The sequence below is a fragment of the Cynocephalus volans genome, chromosome 4 (genome assembly GCF_027409185.1).
Source record: "Cynocephalus volans isolate mCynVol1 chromosome 4, mCynVol1.pri, whole genome shotgun sequence".
In the NCBI taxonomy this organism is placed as follows: Eukaryota; Metazoa; Chordata; class Mammalia; order Dermoptera; family Cynocephalidae; genus Cynocephalus; species Cynocephalus volans.
Window position 1 is genome coordinate 4,167,495 of NC_084463.1, and position 20,855 is coordinate 4,188,349.

The 20,855-nt window shown below is 38.2% G+C and overlaps 1 protein-coding gene across 1 annotated transcript in view; it reads right to left on the bottom strand.

Annotated features, from left to right (window-relative positions):
• The window catches only part of SLC35F2 (solute carrier family 35 member F2), a 44,939-nt gene that overhangs the window by 10,134 nt on the left and 13,950 nt on the right, over positions 1 to 20,855 (bottom strand). The window contains exons 2-3 of the mRNA XM_063095964.1: positions 4,317 to 4,492; positions 2,076 to 2,203 (exon numbers count right to left, since the gene is read on the bottom strand). Of these exons, the coding sequence (XP_062952034.1) occupies positions 2,076 to 2,203; positions 4,317 to 4,492 (304 nt within the window). The remainder of the gene's footprint in view (positions 1 to 2,075; positions 2,204 to 4,316; positions 4,493 to 20,855) is intronic.

The following is a 20,855-nucleotide window of genomic DNA, read 5'->3' on the forward strand; positions in this document are numbered from 1 at the left end:
TCGAATTAGGCCTTAGAGAATGGGCAGGCAGGGCTTGAAATAGGATTGCATTTTAGAAAGAATAGAGCAGCATAAGAGAGAAGAAGCAGGCCATGAGTGGGGAACAGTAGACATGGCAGTAAAGTGGGAAGGGACATAAGTGGAAACCTTGTCCACGGGATGTCAAGGGCCACATCATGAACTTCATGTAAACTACCACATGACTATTTGTAATTACAGAATCTTCAAAGGAATCCTTAAGAGGTTCAACAACCATCTAATCCAAATTTACACCCTTTCAGATTACCCAGACCAGAGATTTACTAGAGTAGAAAATCAGCTCTAATAATTCCAGCGACAGGCATCCCTGCTGCTGGAGGGAGCGTTAGTTGTTAGATGCTTTTTTTTTATAACATATTCCTTGCTAGGACCATAAGTACATGACTAATGACCACCAAATGCTTAGATTTTTCTAAGAAGCTAGGATGACAGAAATTGTTTTCGATAGTGCAAGGCATGAACTTTGATCACAAAAATCCAACTGGAAATGTTTTGTTTAGCTGCATTTAGACTTTTCACCAATTCAGAACTTTTAATCATTATCAGTCAAAGTTTCTCAAAGTTGTAATTAAGAAATTAAAAAGTGTGTGAGACTATGAGAGTAGGTGTGACTAGAAATGCCATTTTCTACATACTTATACCCTCATAACCCAATGCTAAAAGTACACCTACTCAAATAAGTAAGTAGGGCCTGGCTGGTTAGCTCAGTTGGTTATAGCGCAAGTGTTATAATACCAAGGTCAAGGGTTTGGATCCCTGTAAAGGCCAGCCTCCAAAAAATATAATTAATTAATTAATAATAAAAGTACACTTACTCCTATTTGTGATCAACTTCATCTTCAGGTTTTAATTTTTATGAAATTTTGGGTTCTTTGTGTGCCTCCTATGATGTCTGTCTTAAATCACTTCCTATTTCAGCTTTTTAACACATACTGGTCAAAAACCAAGAGTAAACACTGAGGACAGTGCTTAGCACAATGTTCGAGAAAAGAAAGTGTTTATTTAATAATAAAAGGCATTCTGGTAATAACATTTAATGTATGTTCACATTGGAAAAATACTGAGTTTTCATCAGTCCTTATCTTTTCCAAGTGAAATAAGTCTAATTTCACTTTAATCTTTCCACCATTCCTCAAATTTGGAGATCAAATAAGAACATCTCTGAGTTCTGGGTAGTGAGAAAAGTTATAAATTCATTGAACTGCAAAGTCTAAACCTGGCATTAGAGTCTATCTCACTTTCACCTCCATTTATAAAACATTTTATTGTTAGTAAAAGTGAGTCAGTGTTATCATACATCCCATAGTTTGCTGACATTAAGACAACTGAAGTCAGTCTTCTTCAACTCCACGAAGTTTAAAAGTACTGCTATGTTGGAACATTTTTCTTTCAACCCAGCAAGAATAAACTTAATAAAGAAATAAGGGGCTGGCCAATTAGCTCAGTTGGTTAGAGCACACCCTTCTAACACCGCGGTCACGGGTTCAGATCCCTGTACTAGCCAAACAAAATAAATGAGTAAATAAAAAGAAATTTTTTTAAAAAAAAGAAAGAAATAGGGATGGGAGTTTTACTTTTGGCTACCATCTCTCCCCAAGATAGCTGGTAGGTTCCTTCCAATGGTTCCTTTGTCAAGAATATCTACTTTGTTTGCAAACCTCCGATTTTTCTGTAGTACAAAGGTATGCCATGTGTATACCTTTCATATGCCATGTCTGAGCAACACATAAAACAGAGCTCTTGTCAACACCACAGCATCAACTGCCAACTAAATATTTATGCTTATTTTGATAGGAACTATTCAAATCACTATAGCATTAGCAGTTTGGAAACTGATTGACATGTGTACATTTTCACCAATTCCAGAAAACATTACTCATTATAGCATATGCTCCACTAGAAAACAGATATTATCCACCTGTGTTCAGGTTTTCTTCAAGTGAACAGATTTTCAATAAAATTAGGTTAACACATATGAGTTCATGTTCTCCCCTTGAAGCTGTCAAATCCAAAGTGGTCAGAGGGCTCCCTCTTACCTGGACACTGGTTAGAGTCGTGTACTGATATGCTCTGACAATCAGGTAATTTGCCTCCACATCTGCTAGTCCCAGCAAGATGTACTTCCACCATTTCCTTTTCAAGATTTCTAAAAGGTTATCGCTGCCTGGTTGAAAGAAATCTGGTTTAATACATGTTACTTGAAAATGATATCATGCATTATGATTTGAAGATTAAAGAGTCAAAGCAAGGGTTTATTGAATATTTCAAATGTGACCCCTCCGAATTTCCATTGCTCATAACCCAGATTCCTGCAACAGCTCAGGAGAGTCAGTTAGATTTTTCCTGGGATGAGATCCAAGTTAAGGTGTGGCTCAATGGACGCACCAGAAAGAAAGTAGAAGAAAAGGGATTAAATTAGCTTTCCTATATAATATAATATCTGGATATGATATAATATCTGGATATGAGCTTGGATGTCTTCATTTCTGATAAGCCACGGACTCTCCTAGGAAACTAAACGTTTTCCTATGAATTAATTGGTTATTTAACCTACACTCAGGGTCTTCCTCAAAGAAAACATTGGATGTGGTCATTGTTTGTAAGATATGTGCTTTCAAGTGAAAATTAAGTCAGTGATAAGCTTGGGGAAAGGCTTAGTGGCACCATTGATGAAACATCTTTTTTCCCCCTAAATTCTATTTACTCAAATTAACTAGGATTCACTACTTTGGAGAAGCCAGCATTACAGGAGAGAGAGAGTTGGCACATATATGAAAAGATTTTATGGTAAGATAACCTACAAAAGTAGTGAGAATCATAACCAAATAAATATCATTAAAACCCAATTCACAGGAACATCCTGAAAACACAGAATTAGTCTTTCTCAACATAAGAAGGCATGGAAAGCATCTAACAGCCATCCCTTAGAGGAACCACACTGATGTGTTTATGAGTCACACTGACTTCCTTAAAAACCAACGCTTCCAGAGAAGAGCAAAGTGCAGGACCATCAACCATGTACCAGTTCTACTTCCAACTCCTAAAGCTTTTGCCAAATTTGGTGCTGCCCCTGTAAGATGTTTTCTCCTCTCCCACAACTGGTTTCTATTTTCTTTAAAAAATGATTTATTTATCCTGATGCACAGCAATACCATTGATGCATTAAGGTTCATTTTAAAATTAAAGGATTAACAAACACCACACTGGCGATTTTATTATATGCCTTAAATGTGATGAAAATAGAAGTACTGCACCCTCCAAATCAGTCTGGGTTACTCATTTCCTTCACATTCCTGAATTTAATCTCATTTAATTGATTTGATAATAGCATGCTCTTCTCTTGTGGGAAGGAGCAGTAGTGACAGCATAGGCTCTGGGGCAAGCTGCGTGGGTGGAATCCTGGCTCCACTAGTTGCTACCTGTACGACTTGGAGCAAATTATCTAAGTACTATATGCCTCAGTTTGTTCATCCACAAAGTGGGAAAATAATAATACTCCCTTGAGTTGTGAGGCTTCAATTAATTAATACATAACTTAAACAAGTTAAGCAATCAAAATGATGCCTGGCACAAAAACATTAGTTAGAACCTAGCTTTTCCCATTTTTGTGTAGCCAACTAGAAATAACGATTCTGTGTTGGCTCTAAAGTAGCACAGACAGCCAGTGATAAAGATGGTAATTCCTTGCCAATTCCTTATCTTTGCTTCTCTCAAAACACAGATGTAATCTACATGCAATTGATCTATTCAGCATTCTCCACTTAGTTGGAAATATATATTTTGGAGATTGAAGTTCTAAATGTTTTTAATATTGTCCCTTAATTTTATCAACCAAGAGGGAAAAAAAACCTAACTTGTAATGACGTTTACACTTTTTTTATATAACTTCCGCTCTGTTACAGTTTGGGGCTACTTATTTTAATCACCAATTTCAGAGAATTATGCATAAATCTCTAGTCACTAATTTCATTGCATTTAGAAGTGTCATATTTTTCTTTTAAAAAAATACTTAATTTTTTTTTTAATTTTTAAAATTTTTTCTTGGCAGCTGGCTAGTACAAGGACCTGAACCCTTGACCTTGCTGTTATAACACCACACTCTAACCACCTGAGCCAACCAGCCAGCCAGAGTTGGCATGCCTTTCTAATAATTTTTATAAATACAGCTATAGTTTCCTGTTCTTGGTTTTGCCCTGTTTTATCTTTTAAGTGTCTAGAAGCCAAAACTTTTCAAGAAGATAATTTTGCTGAAAAGGTAATTCCCACATCTGACATACCTGATCGAAATGCCAGCATCACTGTATAAATTAGGAACAGCAGGCAATAGTTGACAAAGCTCTGAAGCATAGGGGTGTTCACTTTGTATCTTTCTGCCAGATACTGGCTGGTGATGGCTGTCCCACATATACACAAGGACAACAACTGACCCAGAGCAATTGTTTTCAAAATTTTCCTAGAAAATAAAGGAGAAAATCAGAATAACTTGCAGGTTACATATTTATCACACACAGACACACGCGCGCACACACACACACACACACACACTCTCACACACACACACACACACTTTAGTACTCTACATAAAATGAATGCTCATTATTCCAGGTGGTTCTTCATTTTATTGCTTACTTCATGTGCACAAAAATTAAATTGTTGGATTTTGAGAGACTACACCTTTTATTCTCTTTTGCATTTCTGATTCCTCTCTCATTCCCACAAAGATATATTCCATTGCACTGATCATCCATGTAGAAACCATCATGGGAACTTCCAGTCAAGATGGCAGAATAGATGGTCCCCAGTGTCACCCTCTCCCACAATCAATCAGCTTGCAACTATTAAAAAGCAACAACAGCCAAGCTATGGCTGCTACAGCTCAGGGGAAGAGGAGGAAAGACCTACAGAGACATGAAGTTGGGAGAAGCCACAAAGAGAGAAAGAAAGGATCGCTCCAACTGTTTCAAGCCCTGACCATTTCAAGATTGGAGCTGCTGAGCACATGGAGCAGGAGCTGGCAAAAGTTGCAGCTGTGCCCTTCCTTTGAAGTTGCTTGGAGATGGCAGGGGAGAAGAGGGCCTTGGTGGCCCCCAGGCCAGCAAGACCACCAACAGGGTTTCCTTAGACCCACATAGGACTGAGGAGCCACAACAACTGAAAAAAGGAGTCACTCAGAGGCTGGTGAGTCATCGCAAGGGACCATCACATGGCCCACCCCATGGGAAGTGTTTGAAATGCAGGCAGTGGGGGGAGACAGGCCCACAGGGGGAACACTGGGGCACAGTATGGACAGCTGAGCTGCCCCCCAATCAGCACAGGACCACTCAGTGGAGACTGATCAGGAATATAGAACTGCATGGGGTGCAGTTTGCTGAAAAATCTCAGGTCAAGACCAGAGTTTCCACACAACCCAGGTGTACCTGAACTCACGAGACCCAGAAGTGCTTACAAGGTCAGCAATTAAAACCTGAGCTGCACAAAAAGTCTTCCCCAGGGAATCAGCAGCAAAGCAGCAATTTAGCTCAACCACAGAGCTCAAGTACTGGTCCCCACAGGAAGTTCCTCTATTTTAGAAGTAAGCAAAGGACAACAAATTAGTTCCAGTGCAGAGTTTAAGTGGTGGGAGTAGGTAATAATCAAACACAGAACTAAAAGAAAAAACAAAACACCCACAGATCATAGATAAAATTTTGATATTAACCAGTAAAGGTCTACACCACCAAAGAACACCTATAAAACCTAGAAGGTCCAGGAGAGAGGGCTGAGGGCCTTAGCCATGCCCCCTGATGTCTTTATCCAGCCCAGCAATGACCACCAAGCCACCACTAGAAGTGCCCCAGGCTCCCAAGCGGGAGCGGGGAGAGCTGAGGGCCTTCAGCCACGTCCCCCTGACGTCCACATCCACTCCAGCCACAACCAAGCTGCTGCCGGAAGCCCCCTGGGTTCCTCTGTTGGAATGAGAGGGGTGCCATGGGCCTCAATGACACTCCCGTCCCTGCTTCCTCATCCTTCCACTCTATCCCCCTCACCCTTCCTCTCTCCCCTTGCACCCCAACTGCTCTGCAACATCTTAGAATGTAAAAAAATAATAAATAAACTTTTTTTTAAAAAGAAATTATGATTATTTAGCTATGTCATATAGTATTTGAAGTGTGTATGTGTGTGTCTGTATGTGTGTGGCATTTTTTAAAAGCGCAGCCTTAACTCTAGTTTTAGATTCTCCCGCTCAGTAAATGTTTAACATTTTCTTATGCTTTCATTCTCCCAGAAAATTGATTTCCTCACCTGCCACTCTAGAAGCAATGATTTTCAATATTGGCTGTACATTAGAATCATGGAACTTGGAAGTGGATCCTACCCCAGCTGAGTCTTCAGATAAGACTCCAGCCCCTGCTGACACCGTGATTGCAGCCTTGTGAGAGACCCTGAAACACAGGGCAAAGCTAAGTTGTGCTCAGACGCCTGGTCCATAATAAGTGTGTGTTGTTTTAAGCCACTAAATTTGTGATAATTTGTTACATACCAATAGATAACTAGCACTTTGTTGTCACTGGATAAATATTTATTGAATAAATGAATGTAAATGGATAAGGAAATTATCATATATGCCCAAATATATGATACTTCCCCACTTTCCCAATGAGACAGAATAGTCAGAAAAAGTAAGAAATCATGAGTGTCATGACACAGAAGCTAAGGGTGGAAAAACATTTTAAGAAGGAAGAGCTCATCAATACCATAGTGTCAGAAACTGCAAAGAGAAGTGGTATTATGGCTAAAGAGACACAGCGTGACTGGCAAGCTGGAAGTTGCTAGCTCTCTGAAGGAAACTTTTCATTAATGGTCGTGTCCAAAGTCAGATTTCAATGGGCGGAGTGAGCAGAAGATGAGCAAGAGAATGCACCAAACACAAATAGCTCTTTTCAAAAATGGTGATGAGTGTGCAGGGATATAGACGGGGAAAGAGTTTGAAGGATACGCAGCAGTGTCGAGGACAGGGTTTTTATTGTTTTGTTAAAGGATCAAGGAAACTTTACACATGTCTGGAAGAAGAAGGCAACAAGAGTGAAAGCCTGAAGACTTACAAGGAAGAAATTTAAAAGGGATGGTGAAGTTCATCTCAGCAGGGTCAGAGACCAGGACTGAGAACACTGCAACTTTTATTTAAAATGTTCTTTATACTGGGCTTGCTAGTTAGCTCAGTTAGTTACAGCATGGTGCTGATAACACCAAGGTCCAGGGGTTCTATCCCTGTTCTGGCAAGCTGCCCAAAAAAATTTTTTTAAATAAAATGTTCTCTATACTTCCTTGAACTTTAAAAAAAAAAAAGAGAGAGAGAGAGAGAGAGAGAGACATAAAATGTGAATTTATTAGATGAACCTTGGAGTTCATCTAATTCACTGCTTCTCCACCCTAGCTGCACATGAGAGTCTACAGGAGAGATGTTTTAAAAATACTGAGCACGGTGTAGGGTTTGGATCTCCGTACCAGCTAGCCACAAAAAAATAAAATTAAAAAAAAAAAAAAATACCGATCCCCAGGCCTCAAACCAGACCTCTTATTTGACAATCTTTAGGGTGGGGCCTGGAGACTGGTATTCTTTCAGCTCCCCTGGTGATTCTCCCAGAGAGCCAGGTTGAGACCACTAGTCCAACCTTGTCACATTATGGCAGTCAAAACGTCTACAGGAGATGAGGTGCCTAAGATTGTCCAATCTGACTGATTTCCAAACCTCCATTAAATTACTAGAACGTGTAATTATTTTCTTTCAGGGCCTCCTTGAAAGAGTTTCTTCTGCCTTCAGAATTTTACACAGTTCACTCCTTCAGTTTTTTTTTTTTATCTTTGTTCATTCTTTCTCTCATTCATTAAACATGTACCTTGTGTCCAAAGCTGCTAAGCAAAATGGAAAACAGCAAAACAGCAGAAGACACAGAATATCTGTCCTAAGAGTTTACAATGTATTCTTTCCTCTGGAGTATTTGTTTCAGTAATTTGCAACTAACCTCAAACAATCTTAGCACAAGGACAAAAAAAAAAGGTGAAGCCTGCCCAGAAATACTAGGGGTCTTCAGAAAGTTCATGGAAAGATTTGCAGACCACCTACCACTGCCAGGCCATGAAGAGACAAATGAATAGGCATTCTCTGCCTCAGAGTCTCAGAGTCTACTGGGGACAAACAGGCATGCAAACTAGTAATTAAGGCACAGCAAGACAAGTGCTAAAATGGGCTGGTTTAAAAAACTTCAAGTTCACCAGATAGGCAAGGTAAGAAAAGGCATTTCAAACAGAAGGAATATCATACATCAAGGCACAGAGCCCTAAAATAATATGGCACATTCAGGGATTTCAAGCAGGCTGATGTCACTGCAGCATCGAGTATAAGAGAAATGGCAGCAGATGAGGAAGGAAAGTCAATAGAAACCAAATCAAGAAGGGCCTTCTATGTAATGCTTTAATGCTGATATTTTATCTTGCTTGTGGTGAGATCATTGAAATCTTCTAAATAAGAGGGAGTAAAGTGATTAGCAAGAGGGGAATTGAGCATTCCTGGATCCCTAAATATGTCACAGCACATAGCACCAAAACCCTGCCCATAATTCGTAACATTAGGAAACCAATTAAAGAGGCAAGTTGACAGAGGAATCTAGAATAATACCTAGTTTTTTAGATCAAACAACTGGATAGATAGCAATATGGTTAACCAGATCCTGAAGGCAGAAGGAAAAGGCACATTTGAGAAGGATAACTCCATTCAGGACATGCTGGATTTTGTTTAATTATGAGACAGCCAAGAAAAAATGTCCAGAAGGCGGCTTGGAGCTGGAAGAAAAAAGTGGATTGGAGAAATAAATTTGGGAATTGTGAGCATAAAGGTGGTAGTTGAAGTTGGGGATATAAATGAAATAATTAAGGCATATAACTTCAAAGTTGATGGGCCGGCCCGTGGCTCACTCGGGAGAGTGCGGTGCTAATAACACCAAGGCCCCGGGTTCGGATCCCATATAGGGATGGCCGGTTGGCTCACTGGGTGAGCGTGGTGCTGACCACACCAAGTCAAGGGTTAAGATCCCCTTACCGGTCATCTTTGAAAAAAAAAAAAAAACTTCAAAGTTGAGAAGCAAAGAAAGCAAAAAAGAAACACTCTGGGAAACAGCAACATTTAACAGGCTGGAGGAGGAAGAGGAATTAGATATGGAGATGAGAGGCAGAGCCAGAGAGGTAGGGAGAGAACCAGGAAGGAAGAACATTCTGGAAGCCAAGAGAAGATGGTGTTTCAAGGAGGAAGCTCTATAGTCTGGACTGCAGCAACTCTCTCCGAACCGCTCTTCCTGCTCCACTCTCACTCTCCCCAAACCCAGTCTCCACACTGCAGCAGGAGCGACGTTCTGAATGTTAACAGGATGGGACCACTGCCCACGTCTAAAACTTTTCAGTGGATCCCCTTTGACCTCAGATGAAAGCCAAACTTCAAAATGGCCTACAAGGCAATCTACCACCTGACCTCCTACCTAGATCTGCAGCCTCATCTTGGACTACTCTCATAGCTTTTTTAATTTTTAAAATTTCTTATATCTAAAATATAACAAAGTATAATGTATAATCAACATGTATCCATTTATTAACAGGCACCTTAAGAAAGAAGATATTGACAATATCAACATATCCCCCTTGGGTTCTCCCCAGTCTCTTAGCCCTCCTGAGGTAACCATCTAGAACTTGGCACTTATTAATCTCATGCATGTCTACATATTTTAATATTTATGGAAGTAACCCTAAAGCAATAAATAGCACTGTTTTACTTATTTTTAAATTGTATAGAGATGGCATCATACTGTATGTATATTTGCACAATTTGCTATTTTGATCAACATTATCTGAGAGTGTTGTCCATATTGATGCATTAGTTCTAGTTCCTTCCTTTTCGCTACTGCATAGTATTCCATTGCATGAATACATCACACTTTATCCATTCCCTTGATAGATTTTTAGATTGCATACCAATTTTTTGCTGTTGTTCTTGCTCTTATAAACAATGCCTTTACAAACATTCTTGTATGTCTCCTGGTATATATGTCTAAGAGTTTTTCTAGTTTTTAGGAAACTGGTGCGTGTGAGTTACAGATACGCTAAGATGTAATCTCCTCAGCACTCAGGTTGGCCTGATGGGGGCCACCTGAGTCATCTGGAGAGATTCCAACCAGTTGCTTTCTGCTGGGAGCAGTAAATTTAGAGTATCCTACAAATTTAATAACTTTATATTTCTGTAATGAAGTTTAAAGGAATCATTCCTTTGCTTGGGAGATGTATCTAAGAATGGAATTGTTGGTATTAGGGCATGGGCATCTTCACTTTACCTGTTTTGCTAGATTGGTCTCCAAAGGGGGTTATATGAGGGCCCTTCAAAAAGTTTGTGGAAAAATAGAATTAAAAGGTAATACACTGTACTTGCCAGCTGTCAAAAACAAATAAGCAAAAAACACAAACAAAAAAAGATAACATAAATCTTCCCATGAACTTCTTGAAGTACCCTCATGTTACTTCATATAGTTTAGTCTGTTACTTCCAAAAGGGAGGAGAATGATGTCAGCAACTGGCTGAATCCAAAGATGTTTTATTAGGCTGTTGAAGGAAATTTTCACCAGGATGAGCAAAGGCTGAAGGACGTGCTCCAGTACTCCCATGGCACTCTCCTTAGGCATGCTCTGCCTGCCACAGGCTGACGAGGTAAACCAGATCCAGGGCTGCTGCCTCTTTCTCTTGTGCTCACTTCTTTCTGAGTGAGGCATGGTTTGCACTGATTCAGGGTTTTAGGCTGCCCTGTCCTAGAAAAAAGAAATTTACCACGTGGTCTTGCACAGTGCACTAGGAGTCTACAAGAATATGGCGCCAGCCAGGGTCAAAGTGCTCATTTGTGTCATTGTTGCCAGCCACATACTTTCCTCAGGAGTCACGTAGGGAGGGGTACCTGGGCAAGGAAACAGTTCCAATTTTCCCGTGTTTGATTGTTCAATTCGTACCCATCATAGCACGCATTCTCAGTAACATAATCCTCACAACAACCCTGAGAAAAGTATTATTACATTCATGTTACAGACTGAGAAAACGAGACTTGGAACGGTCCCATAATTCACCAATTTTAGGAAGATTCAAGAATAGAAGAAAGGCTATAATATGGGTTTTTACCTAATTCAACTACTACTTTGAGATAATGTATACATGAGATACGATGATGAGATTCATTCATTTCTTTAGCTCTTCTTCATTTACAACTTCAAGTTAGACACGTAGTCCTCTACCTGGATACATATTAAAAAATCATTGGGGTTTTAGAAAAACACTGACATCAAGAACCCAGACTAGACGAACTGAATCAGTTTCTCAGGAGGTGGAGTCCAAATATCAGCCTATATTAAAAGTCTCCTAGATGAATCTAAGATTGAAGCAGGATGGCAAGCCATTGAATTATTCTCTTCTTTTTATTTGAAGGAAAAAAAGAGTTCCAAATGACTGGTAAAATTCATTGTTTGAATGCAAATCACACTTTTCCTTCCCTTTATGTCTCAATAAATCTGTGCTGCTAAGTTGCATGTAGTACACAGTTAGTAAAAGGCAGAGGAAGTCAGTGCTTCTAACTATTGAAAGACTGGATCAGAGGGTTCAAATTCACTTACAGAAAAGGATCTAGCAAACTTTCTCTCATCCCTTGAAGAAGGTCTCGGAATTGCAGAACTTTGGGACTAATGCCCACTTTTTTAAGTGGAGGAGACTTGGGGTCCAGAAGAAGGAAGTGTTTTGCCCAAGATCATGCAAGAGCAGAGGAAATGCCCACATTTCCTGACCTTTAAACACTGCTCTACCCCTTACAGCACATAGTCTTAGGATAATAGGTAAGGTCATCTCTCACAGTTGCTATCTTCCCTCCTTCTGTATCACTTTCTCCTCACTGTCCTTCCCCCATACCCCTCTCTTCACGCTCCTTCATCTCTACGTTGTGATTTTATAACAGAGCTTATTATACTAGAAAACACCTTCTTCAAAACATCCTTGCCCCTCACCTTGCTGTCAGGAAAGAAGGAGCGAGCCTGATCTCTCTCCTCCCAGTAATAACACTGCTTTCCTGTAAATCACAGGGGAGTCAATGTTCAAAGTACAAGGCATGGAAAATCTATCAAGTGGCTGATAACTAATCAAATTCAGAACATTTTTCACATTCCATAATAGACTTGAAAGCAATTATAAATTTGAAATAAGTGAGAATAAGAAGTGTGGAAGCACTAAGCCCTCTTCACAAATTGACAAAATTCCTTCAGTAATCTCATATTTGCATTCTAAAGTAGCACAATTAAGGTATAACCATCTTCTAAAAAAAGGAGAGTCACAAATTGAGTATGGAGATTTAAAGTTACAGGAATGCACTCCTCTTGGCTCCAAATCATAATGACCTCATCTATAATGGAAGAGCAAGAGAGCGAGAGAGAGAGAGAGAGAGAGAGAGAGAGAGAGAGAGAGAGAATGAGCACGCGAGCAAGAGAGGGAGAGAAGCTAGAGGGGGTGGAGGTTGCACGAAGGAAGGAAGAAAAGAAAAACACTCAGACTTGTAGAGAAAGACACCAATGGCCCCAAAACAGTTGTTGTTACTTATGGCTTCACATGCACATTCACATTTCACCGCAAGGCCCCAGTTCATATGAACTGAACAGAGGAGCTCTTTGCACCATAACAAACCTGTTCCTGTCTAAGGGAAGCAGCCAGAAGCAACGTGCATCTGACCATGGGATATATCCTGCTGTGGATTTTCAAACGGAACCTCCACTAAAATGAATTTCAATGGCAGGATATGGTCCAACTCCAAGACGCGTTTCCCAAGGCGGCTTCACGCTGTGGGCCAGGTTACCAGCAAGCACAGCAAGCAAGAGCTACGGATCATTGGGGGCAGGGTGGGAAAACAGGTGGAAGGTCAGTAAGGTCACTTCTGACCACATTACTGTTTAGATATAGCCTATGAATTTAAGAATTTAAGGAACGAAAAGATGAAAAAGATTTTAAGGCACTTTACTCACCCCCCCGCTTTCTTCCAGGAAACCGAAAGTCCATATCTTAACATCCTTCCATTCCAAAACACATACTCATGCACATGCTTTCCAAGGAGATTATGCCTTCTGTTATTCACTGATTCAGTCAGTAAACTCTTCAGTCATGAATTTGCTGAAGTGTATTGGGCATTAATGTGTGCCAAGCACAAGGAATTTAGAATTTAAGAGAACCACATATTTCCCAGTCACAGACCCTCTTCTCTTCTCCCCAGAACAGATCAGCCCCGACAAAATGCCACATCCCTCTGTCAGCACCCACCGCACTGCTGTGGCTCTCTTCTTCCCCCAACATTCTAAGCTCCATGAAGACAGGGATATTATATCCTCTGATCAACACAGCGCCTGGTAAGTGCATAAAGTGCAGTAAGTGCATAAAGGATATTTGCCATTATTGGACATCCTAAGGAGCTTTCTGTCTCGTTGACAAGTCAGGCCTGACAACACAGAACCACAATAAAATGGGAAACTGTTAAAATAAGAATTGTGCATGCAACCAAGGGGAAGGAAGGATCAAGACTTCCTGGAGAATTCACAAAGGATGAGATACTTGATCACAGACCAGAAAGGTGAGCAATTTTAGGAAGATTCAAGAACAAAAGAAAGGCTATAATATAGGTTTTTGCCTAATTCAACCACTACTTTGAGATAATACATACATGAGACACAAAGATGAGATTCATTCATTTCTTTAGCTCTTCTTCATTTACAGCTTCAAGTTAGACACGTAGTCCTCTACCTGGATACATATTAAAAAATCATTGGGGCTTTAAAAAAACACTGACACCAAGAACCCAGACTAGACGAACTGAATCAGTTTCTCAGGAGGTGAAGTCCAAATATCAGCCTATTTTAAAAGTCTCCTAGATGAATCTAAGATGCAATCAGGATGGCAAGCCATTGAATTATTCTCTTCTTTTTATGTGAAGGAAAAAAAGAGTTCCAAATGACTGGTAAAATTCATTGTTTGAATGCAAATCACACTTTTCTTTCCCTTTATGTCTCAATAAATCTGTGCTGCTAAGTTGCATATTGTCGGCTAACGGCAGGCTTTAGCATTAGAGCTAAAAGACTTTTATGGAGCATAGACATTTGGGGGTGACTTTAAAATCCATCACATCTGCCACATGTAAATACCTCGTAGAGAATAATAACTTCCACCACATCTATAAAAATCCTATTACGAATGAGAAAATAAATAGTCATTTAGGCCAAGTCCTCACACTTAGCACATAGGCTATCCAGTTTTTATTTCTAGAATATTTTAAATTACATTGGAAGCAAGCTTGAAAATAAATTATAAGAAGTTTTTCTTTACATAGTGAGTACCAGCCTAGATGACCTGTTTTATTTCCATCTCTACATTTCTACGATGCAAAAATTTAGCCATTGATATATCTTCTAATTCTAGTGAGAATAAGTAGCTAACAGTTTTGAAGAACCCATATTCTGATATAATAAAAGCATATTCAAAACTCAAAGTAGCTAAGAAAGCCAAATTTCAAAAAGTAGAAAATGGTGTGGCATATTAACCTTAACAGGCAGGCAAGTAAAAAAAGGAAATCTACCTGGCTAGCTCAGTAGGTAGAAGAAAAAAAAAAGAAAAGGAAATCCATGTCATCTTTTTGCCTACTATGTTATATCTTACTCACAGTAGGTGCTTAGTAAACATTTACTGAATGAATGAATAAATGCTAAAATTAATTATTAAGATGCCACAATGTTAAAACGCAAGGTAGACAAATACTGTAGATAGGAGATCCTTACAAGTGAACTCAAAGAATGTGTGGTGGAAAGAACACAGCTCAGGATTCAGATAACACTGGGGTATAGATTTAAATTTAAAACATGAAAGAGAAGAGAAAAAGGTGCAGGCAAGTGAAAACAGTAGTTCACATCACATCTTGTTTTGTAAAAGGCTGGTAGAGATTGCACCTTGAAAGTGGCCTTCCAGAAAGGAATGTTCCTTCTGAACACAGTGGAAAAAATATTAGATTTTCGATCTGAAGTCCTAACTCCACCCCTTATTAGTGTTGGAAAGTTGAATGTTAGCCTCAAAAACTCAGTTTCCTTTTTTTTTAATGGGTATAATACCACCCTTATGGGTTTAAGGCTTAATTGATGTAACCTATGTAAAAGTACTCAGCACATCCACCCACCTTAAGCACTCAATGAATTCTATTTCCTTCCTTCCTCTGCTCGTCCAGGCTTTTGGTGACATCTGACCAGAACTGTCCAATAGAACTTTATTCAATGTTGAAAATATTCTATATATACATCATCTAATACAGTAGCCTCTAGCCATAGGTAGCTATTGAGCACCTAAAATATGGCTAATGTGAATGAGGAACTGAATTTTTAATGTTATTTAATTTCAATTTAAATTAAAGTAGTCATATGTGGCTATTGGCTACCAAATTAGTTCAGCCATGGAACAGCATTGTGCAATAGAAGTTACTGCAATGGAAATGTTTGAGAAGTAGCTACTGAGCACCTGAAATGTGTCCGGTGTGATTCATTTTCATTTAAATAACCACAAGTGGCTGCTGTTTACAGTATTGATAACACAGCTCTAGCCCAGTGTTTCTCAAATTTTAATGTGATATGAATCACCTAAGGCTCTTATTATATTGTCCCTACTGATTCAGTAGGTTTGGAGAGAGGCCTGAGCTTCAGCATTTCAAACAAGCCCCCAAATGATGATGCCTATGCAGTCCAGGGACCACACACTGAGTAACAAGGCTCTAAAACTATGCTTTCAATTCTGAAGTCTCTCAACTTTTAGGAATCCATGGAAGAAGTAACAGCAACCCAGGACCTGTTTTTGACACTTCAAAAAGCTTAACAGTACTGTATTTTGAAAGGTAGTAAATAAAGCAAAAGCAGCAACACTTATCCTACCCTTCTTATACAAATTATACCTCAGGGTAATCAAAGAGTTGATGAGGGGGAGTTTGTAGAAATAAGTCTGGATAATAAATGAAAATGGAATGACAGAAATATCACTTTTTTACAAGCCACAATAAAATGTATCGAGACAATAAACATGAATACCTGGTAACATAATAAAAAGAGAGACAAGCAAATATTACATGCCCCTTGATGGCAATACACAACACCTATGAAATATTCTTACTGAAAAAAATAGAATCACAAGAGTTTTTAACCTGCGGTGCATGGACCAGGTCTCTGAAAATATTCTGGGGTCTATGAACTCGGATGGAAAAAAATACATCTTGATTTTCAGTAATATTTAACTGAAATTTAACAATCCCTTTGATTATGAATGTAGGCAATGAACTACAATTTACTGTAAATTTATTGCAAAAAAAATTACAATTTGCAACAGTACTAGCAATACCTATGACTTTGCTGCCAAAAGAATTCACAGCATGGCAACTGTAGCTGAAATTTTAAAATAAAATTTATATTCATCACTACTCCAAAATCATCATAAAGATGCGTTGTAAGATTTTATTATTTAATGTACTTTCTGTTTTGTTTGGTTTTTAGGGTTTTTTCTTTTTTTTGGCAACTGACCAGTATGAGGGTCTGAATAACGTATTTTTTAAAGAAAAGCAGCACATATTAACACCTATCACAGTTTGTTTTTAATAACTGATAACTAAATATACATAATTGATTTCCATTATAATACTATGTATTTAATATTGTACATTTAAAAACATTATCCTAAGAAGGAAATACTATAAACTCATCAGAAAGATACAATCAGCAGAAACCAGAATGTAGAAAATTCTGCATAACAAATTAACTGATTCTTTGAAAATAAACCACAAGCAAAAAAAAAGGCGAGAAACCTACAGAGAAAAAGGGCTGTAGATATAACAACCTATTGAAATTTTGAATCTAGAATTGAACTATTAAAAATATTATTAGATAATTGAGGAAATTTGAATGTGAACTGCATATTTGATATTAAGGAATTACTGTTAATTTTAGATGGGATGATAGTATCATGATTATGCTTTTTAAGTCCTTATCTTTTAGAGGTTAACACTGAAATATTTATGCATGAAATTATATGATGACTGATATTTATTTTAAGATCATCCAGGAGGGAGGAATGGAGGGGAAAAAATGAAACAAGATGAGTTGGTGATATTTATTGAAACTGGATGATAGGTACATCCAGTAGGGAATAGCCTCTAGTTTTATTTGAAAGATATCATAATAAAAAGGTTTTTTTTAAATAAAGCCTAATAGAAACCCTATAATTACTAATGATAAGGCTGTTCAGACAAACCAAAACATCACATATACTTGCTTTCTGCTGTAATTATACCAACCAAGTGTGGTAATGCTTTTCTCTTGTTAATCAGAAATTCTAGTGTCTGATTAGTTAAGAGAGAAAAACAAAGAAATTCATTATTACTTAACAAATGCAATTTGGGGGAGGGGTCAAAATCTTTCAAAACGTAGGATTCCTGGCAAAAATAATAATAAAAGAGGTTCATGATAGAGGAAAAATCTGAAGATTGCAAATCTAATATAAAATATCTCACACTGTGTTCTAATTAGTATATGTTTGGCTCCTTGGGTAGGTCATAGGCTCCTAAAATGCAAAAACAATGTCATATTCATCTTTGTTTATCCAGTATGTGAATCAATATGGGCTGGCTGAATCGTTGCAAAGGTAAAACAAAAAATAAATAAATAAATAACAACAACAAAAAAAACACAACCAGAGAAAGCTGACCTTTCTGAAACCTCTGTTACTCCAGAGGACTAGAATGGATTAAAAGAAGAAATCAACCTACAGTATAATTTAGAAATGTGTCAGACCAAACACCATCAGAAAGCATTCAACTTAAAAATAAAAATGTAGGCCAGCTGACAAAAAACAAACAAATAATAATAAAATAAAAATGTAAAATAAATTGCAATTCTTAATGAAATGGGTCATAGTGATAGTGATCTGCTCTGACGGGCAATATAAATGCTAGAAAAACAAAACTTGGCAAATTATCACATTTTCTCCAGTCCTATACAAGAGCAAGAGTCTCCTGATCCGATAACAAGATAATCTTATCTGCTTGGAAGGCAGATACCAAGAGTAAAAGAAAAGATTTCATGAAGTGGGGGGACATGTAATTTCTTTTGTCCTTGTTCTAGACTCACCAAGCAACTTCATTTCTTATGTTTCCTATATAGGATTTTCTGTTGGAATGGTCTTATTCTGACCAACTGTAAAATTTAGTAGTGACCATTCTCTTATAAACTAACACATTCATTTTCAAGTATAAAGATGAGTTTGAACAGCTAGAACCACTTTCTCCAGAGCCTGGTCCCCCCCATATGAACTGACCGTGATGTTCCAGACATATAGAACTGGAAAATTCCAGCAAGGTACAAGAATCCAGAGGTTCAGATGTCATCCTACTTATCTACAACTCTAGAAGCAGATTCATAAAGTTCTGCCAAAACCACAGTCTGGTATTTAATGAAGCAATAAAGCAAGCTTTTTCAAAAATTACTCCATAAATTATAACACCTGTTGCATTTTCTTATATTTATAATTATCAACAGGACATTTCTTTTTTTTAATTAGCGTATTTATTATTACAAATTGTAATTTTTCTTTACGTCCCTTACCCAACCTATCACTCCACAACCCCCCGCTCTCTTTCCCCCCATCTCTAGTATCCTTAGGTTTGCTTTCTCCTTCTGAAAGTTCAATGTATTATTGTAGTCTTTTCTTTGTTTCTCTTTCTTTCTTTCTATCCCTCTTTCTTTCTGTCTTTCATTCTTTCTTTCCTTCTATCTTTCTTTCCTTCTTTTTTAGCACCCAGTTATGAGTGAGGACATGCATTATTTCTCTTCCTGTGTCTGGCTTATTTCACTTATAATTTTCTCCAGGCTCATCCACATTGCTGCAAGTGACAGAATTTCATTCTTTTTTATGGCTGAGTAGTATTGATTGTGTATATATACCAAATTTTCCTTATCCAGTCATCTGTTGATGGACATTTAGGTTGGTTCCATTTCTGACACTGGCGAAATATTTTTTTCTCTACTGTTCTTCATAATATGTCATATTGAACTTCTTAGGCTAGAGGACGGGGGGAAAGCTAGGCAACTTCTCAATATCTATAGCAATACAACAGAAGTTTAGAGAAGAGCAATCTTAGTGTGGGTCAAGATCCAGCAAGTAACTCATTCAATTATATCTGGTCACTTTAGCTGTAGTTCAGGATATCGGCAATCAAGACAAACTTCGACTTCTGGGCATTTCCAACTCTGAAAGTTCCTGGAACTGTTTCGTTCTGTTCTGAATCTCTGGAAACAGGAGAGGGCCTAGAGCCAAAAAATGCTAGTGGAAGGGGCAAGAAATCAATGACTGGATGAATTGATTAATGGATCAAATTGCCTGATTGACTGAACCTTTAAAGAACCAGAGAATCTGGGTAGGATCATAGGACTTTTTGGTTGTTTTCTTCTTTATCCATTCTGTATATACTTGTCTTCTAATGATAAGAAGTCCATTTTAAAAATCTACACTCTTTCTTAAAAGAACCAGGAAAGTGAAGGAAAAGAAGAAAAAAAACACTAATGATAACATTAGAAGACTTCTTGACTCTTCATTTTCCATCTTGTGCTGATTTAATTTAGATTTACAGCTCACCTTTCCTCTTTTGTTTCTCCCCCAACCTTCTTCTGCCCTGTGATGCTCTGTTGACAATTCAAGGTTTCCAAACTGCTGACTTAAAGCTCCCTGGAGCTTGCCAGTGGGGCATCCATCATCATCAAGTATTATTTATTTATTACATTCATGCTAATGGACCCCATCAGAACACCTCACTTTATGTTTTTTATAGTGCCTCACAGTTTACAAAGACTTTTCTATACCCCATCTTATTTGATTTTTGACCTATTTGCCAATGCTGTGAGGTTACAGATGAGGAAACTGAGGCTGAGAGACATGAAATGGGTCATCTAACTGAAGTTGTTCAAAAGTGTCAGAACCAGGTGCAAAATAAAAACTCCTGGCACTAAGTAGAGTGCTTTTGCTAGCCATATTCCCTCCTATGTGACTGTTAAAATCAGTCCAAAATAGAGGACCAATCCCTCTCTTTTCTCTAACCAAATAGTTGATGAAAATGAATAAAGTTGCAAAATTCAGGTTGGATCTTACCAACACAATCTCTTTCTATAAATACCCAACCTTTTTCCTGATCATTGAATATTACTTGAGTATTATATTTTTCCATATAGTTTATCACAGATAACATTCCATAATAACTGCAGACTCTGTTATTACAGAATTATAATTATTTTACATTTTATTTGGAATTTTGCCTGCAAATATATCCTAACACACTCCAATCAGTTTAATAAATATTGTCCACATTACTGATGCATACAACATTCTACAATACCTGGCAACTTTTTTTTTTTTTTTTTTTGTGACCAGTAAGGGGATCGCAACCCTTGGCTTGGTGTTGCCTGCACCGCGCTCAGCCAGTGAGCGCACCGGCCATCCCTATATAGGATCCAAACCCGTGGCGGGAGCTCCACTGCGCCGCACTCTCCCGAGTGAGCCATAGGGTCAGACCCGACCTGGCAACTTTAAATCATCACAATATTGTCTCATAGTCAATAAGATAGAAGCTACCAATATCATATCCTTTAGAAAATTAGAGGTAAGCAGAAAATCAAATGGATGTCAGTTGAAGAGGCCAACATTCAACACCTTAAAACACA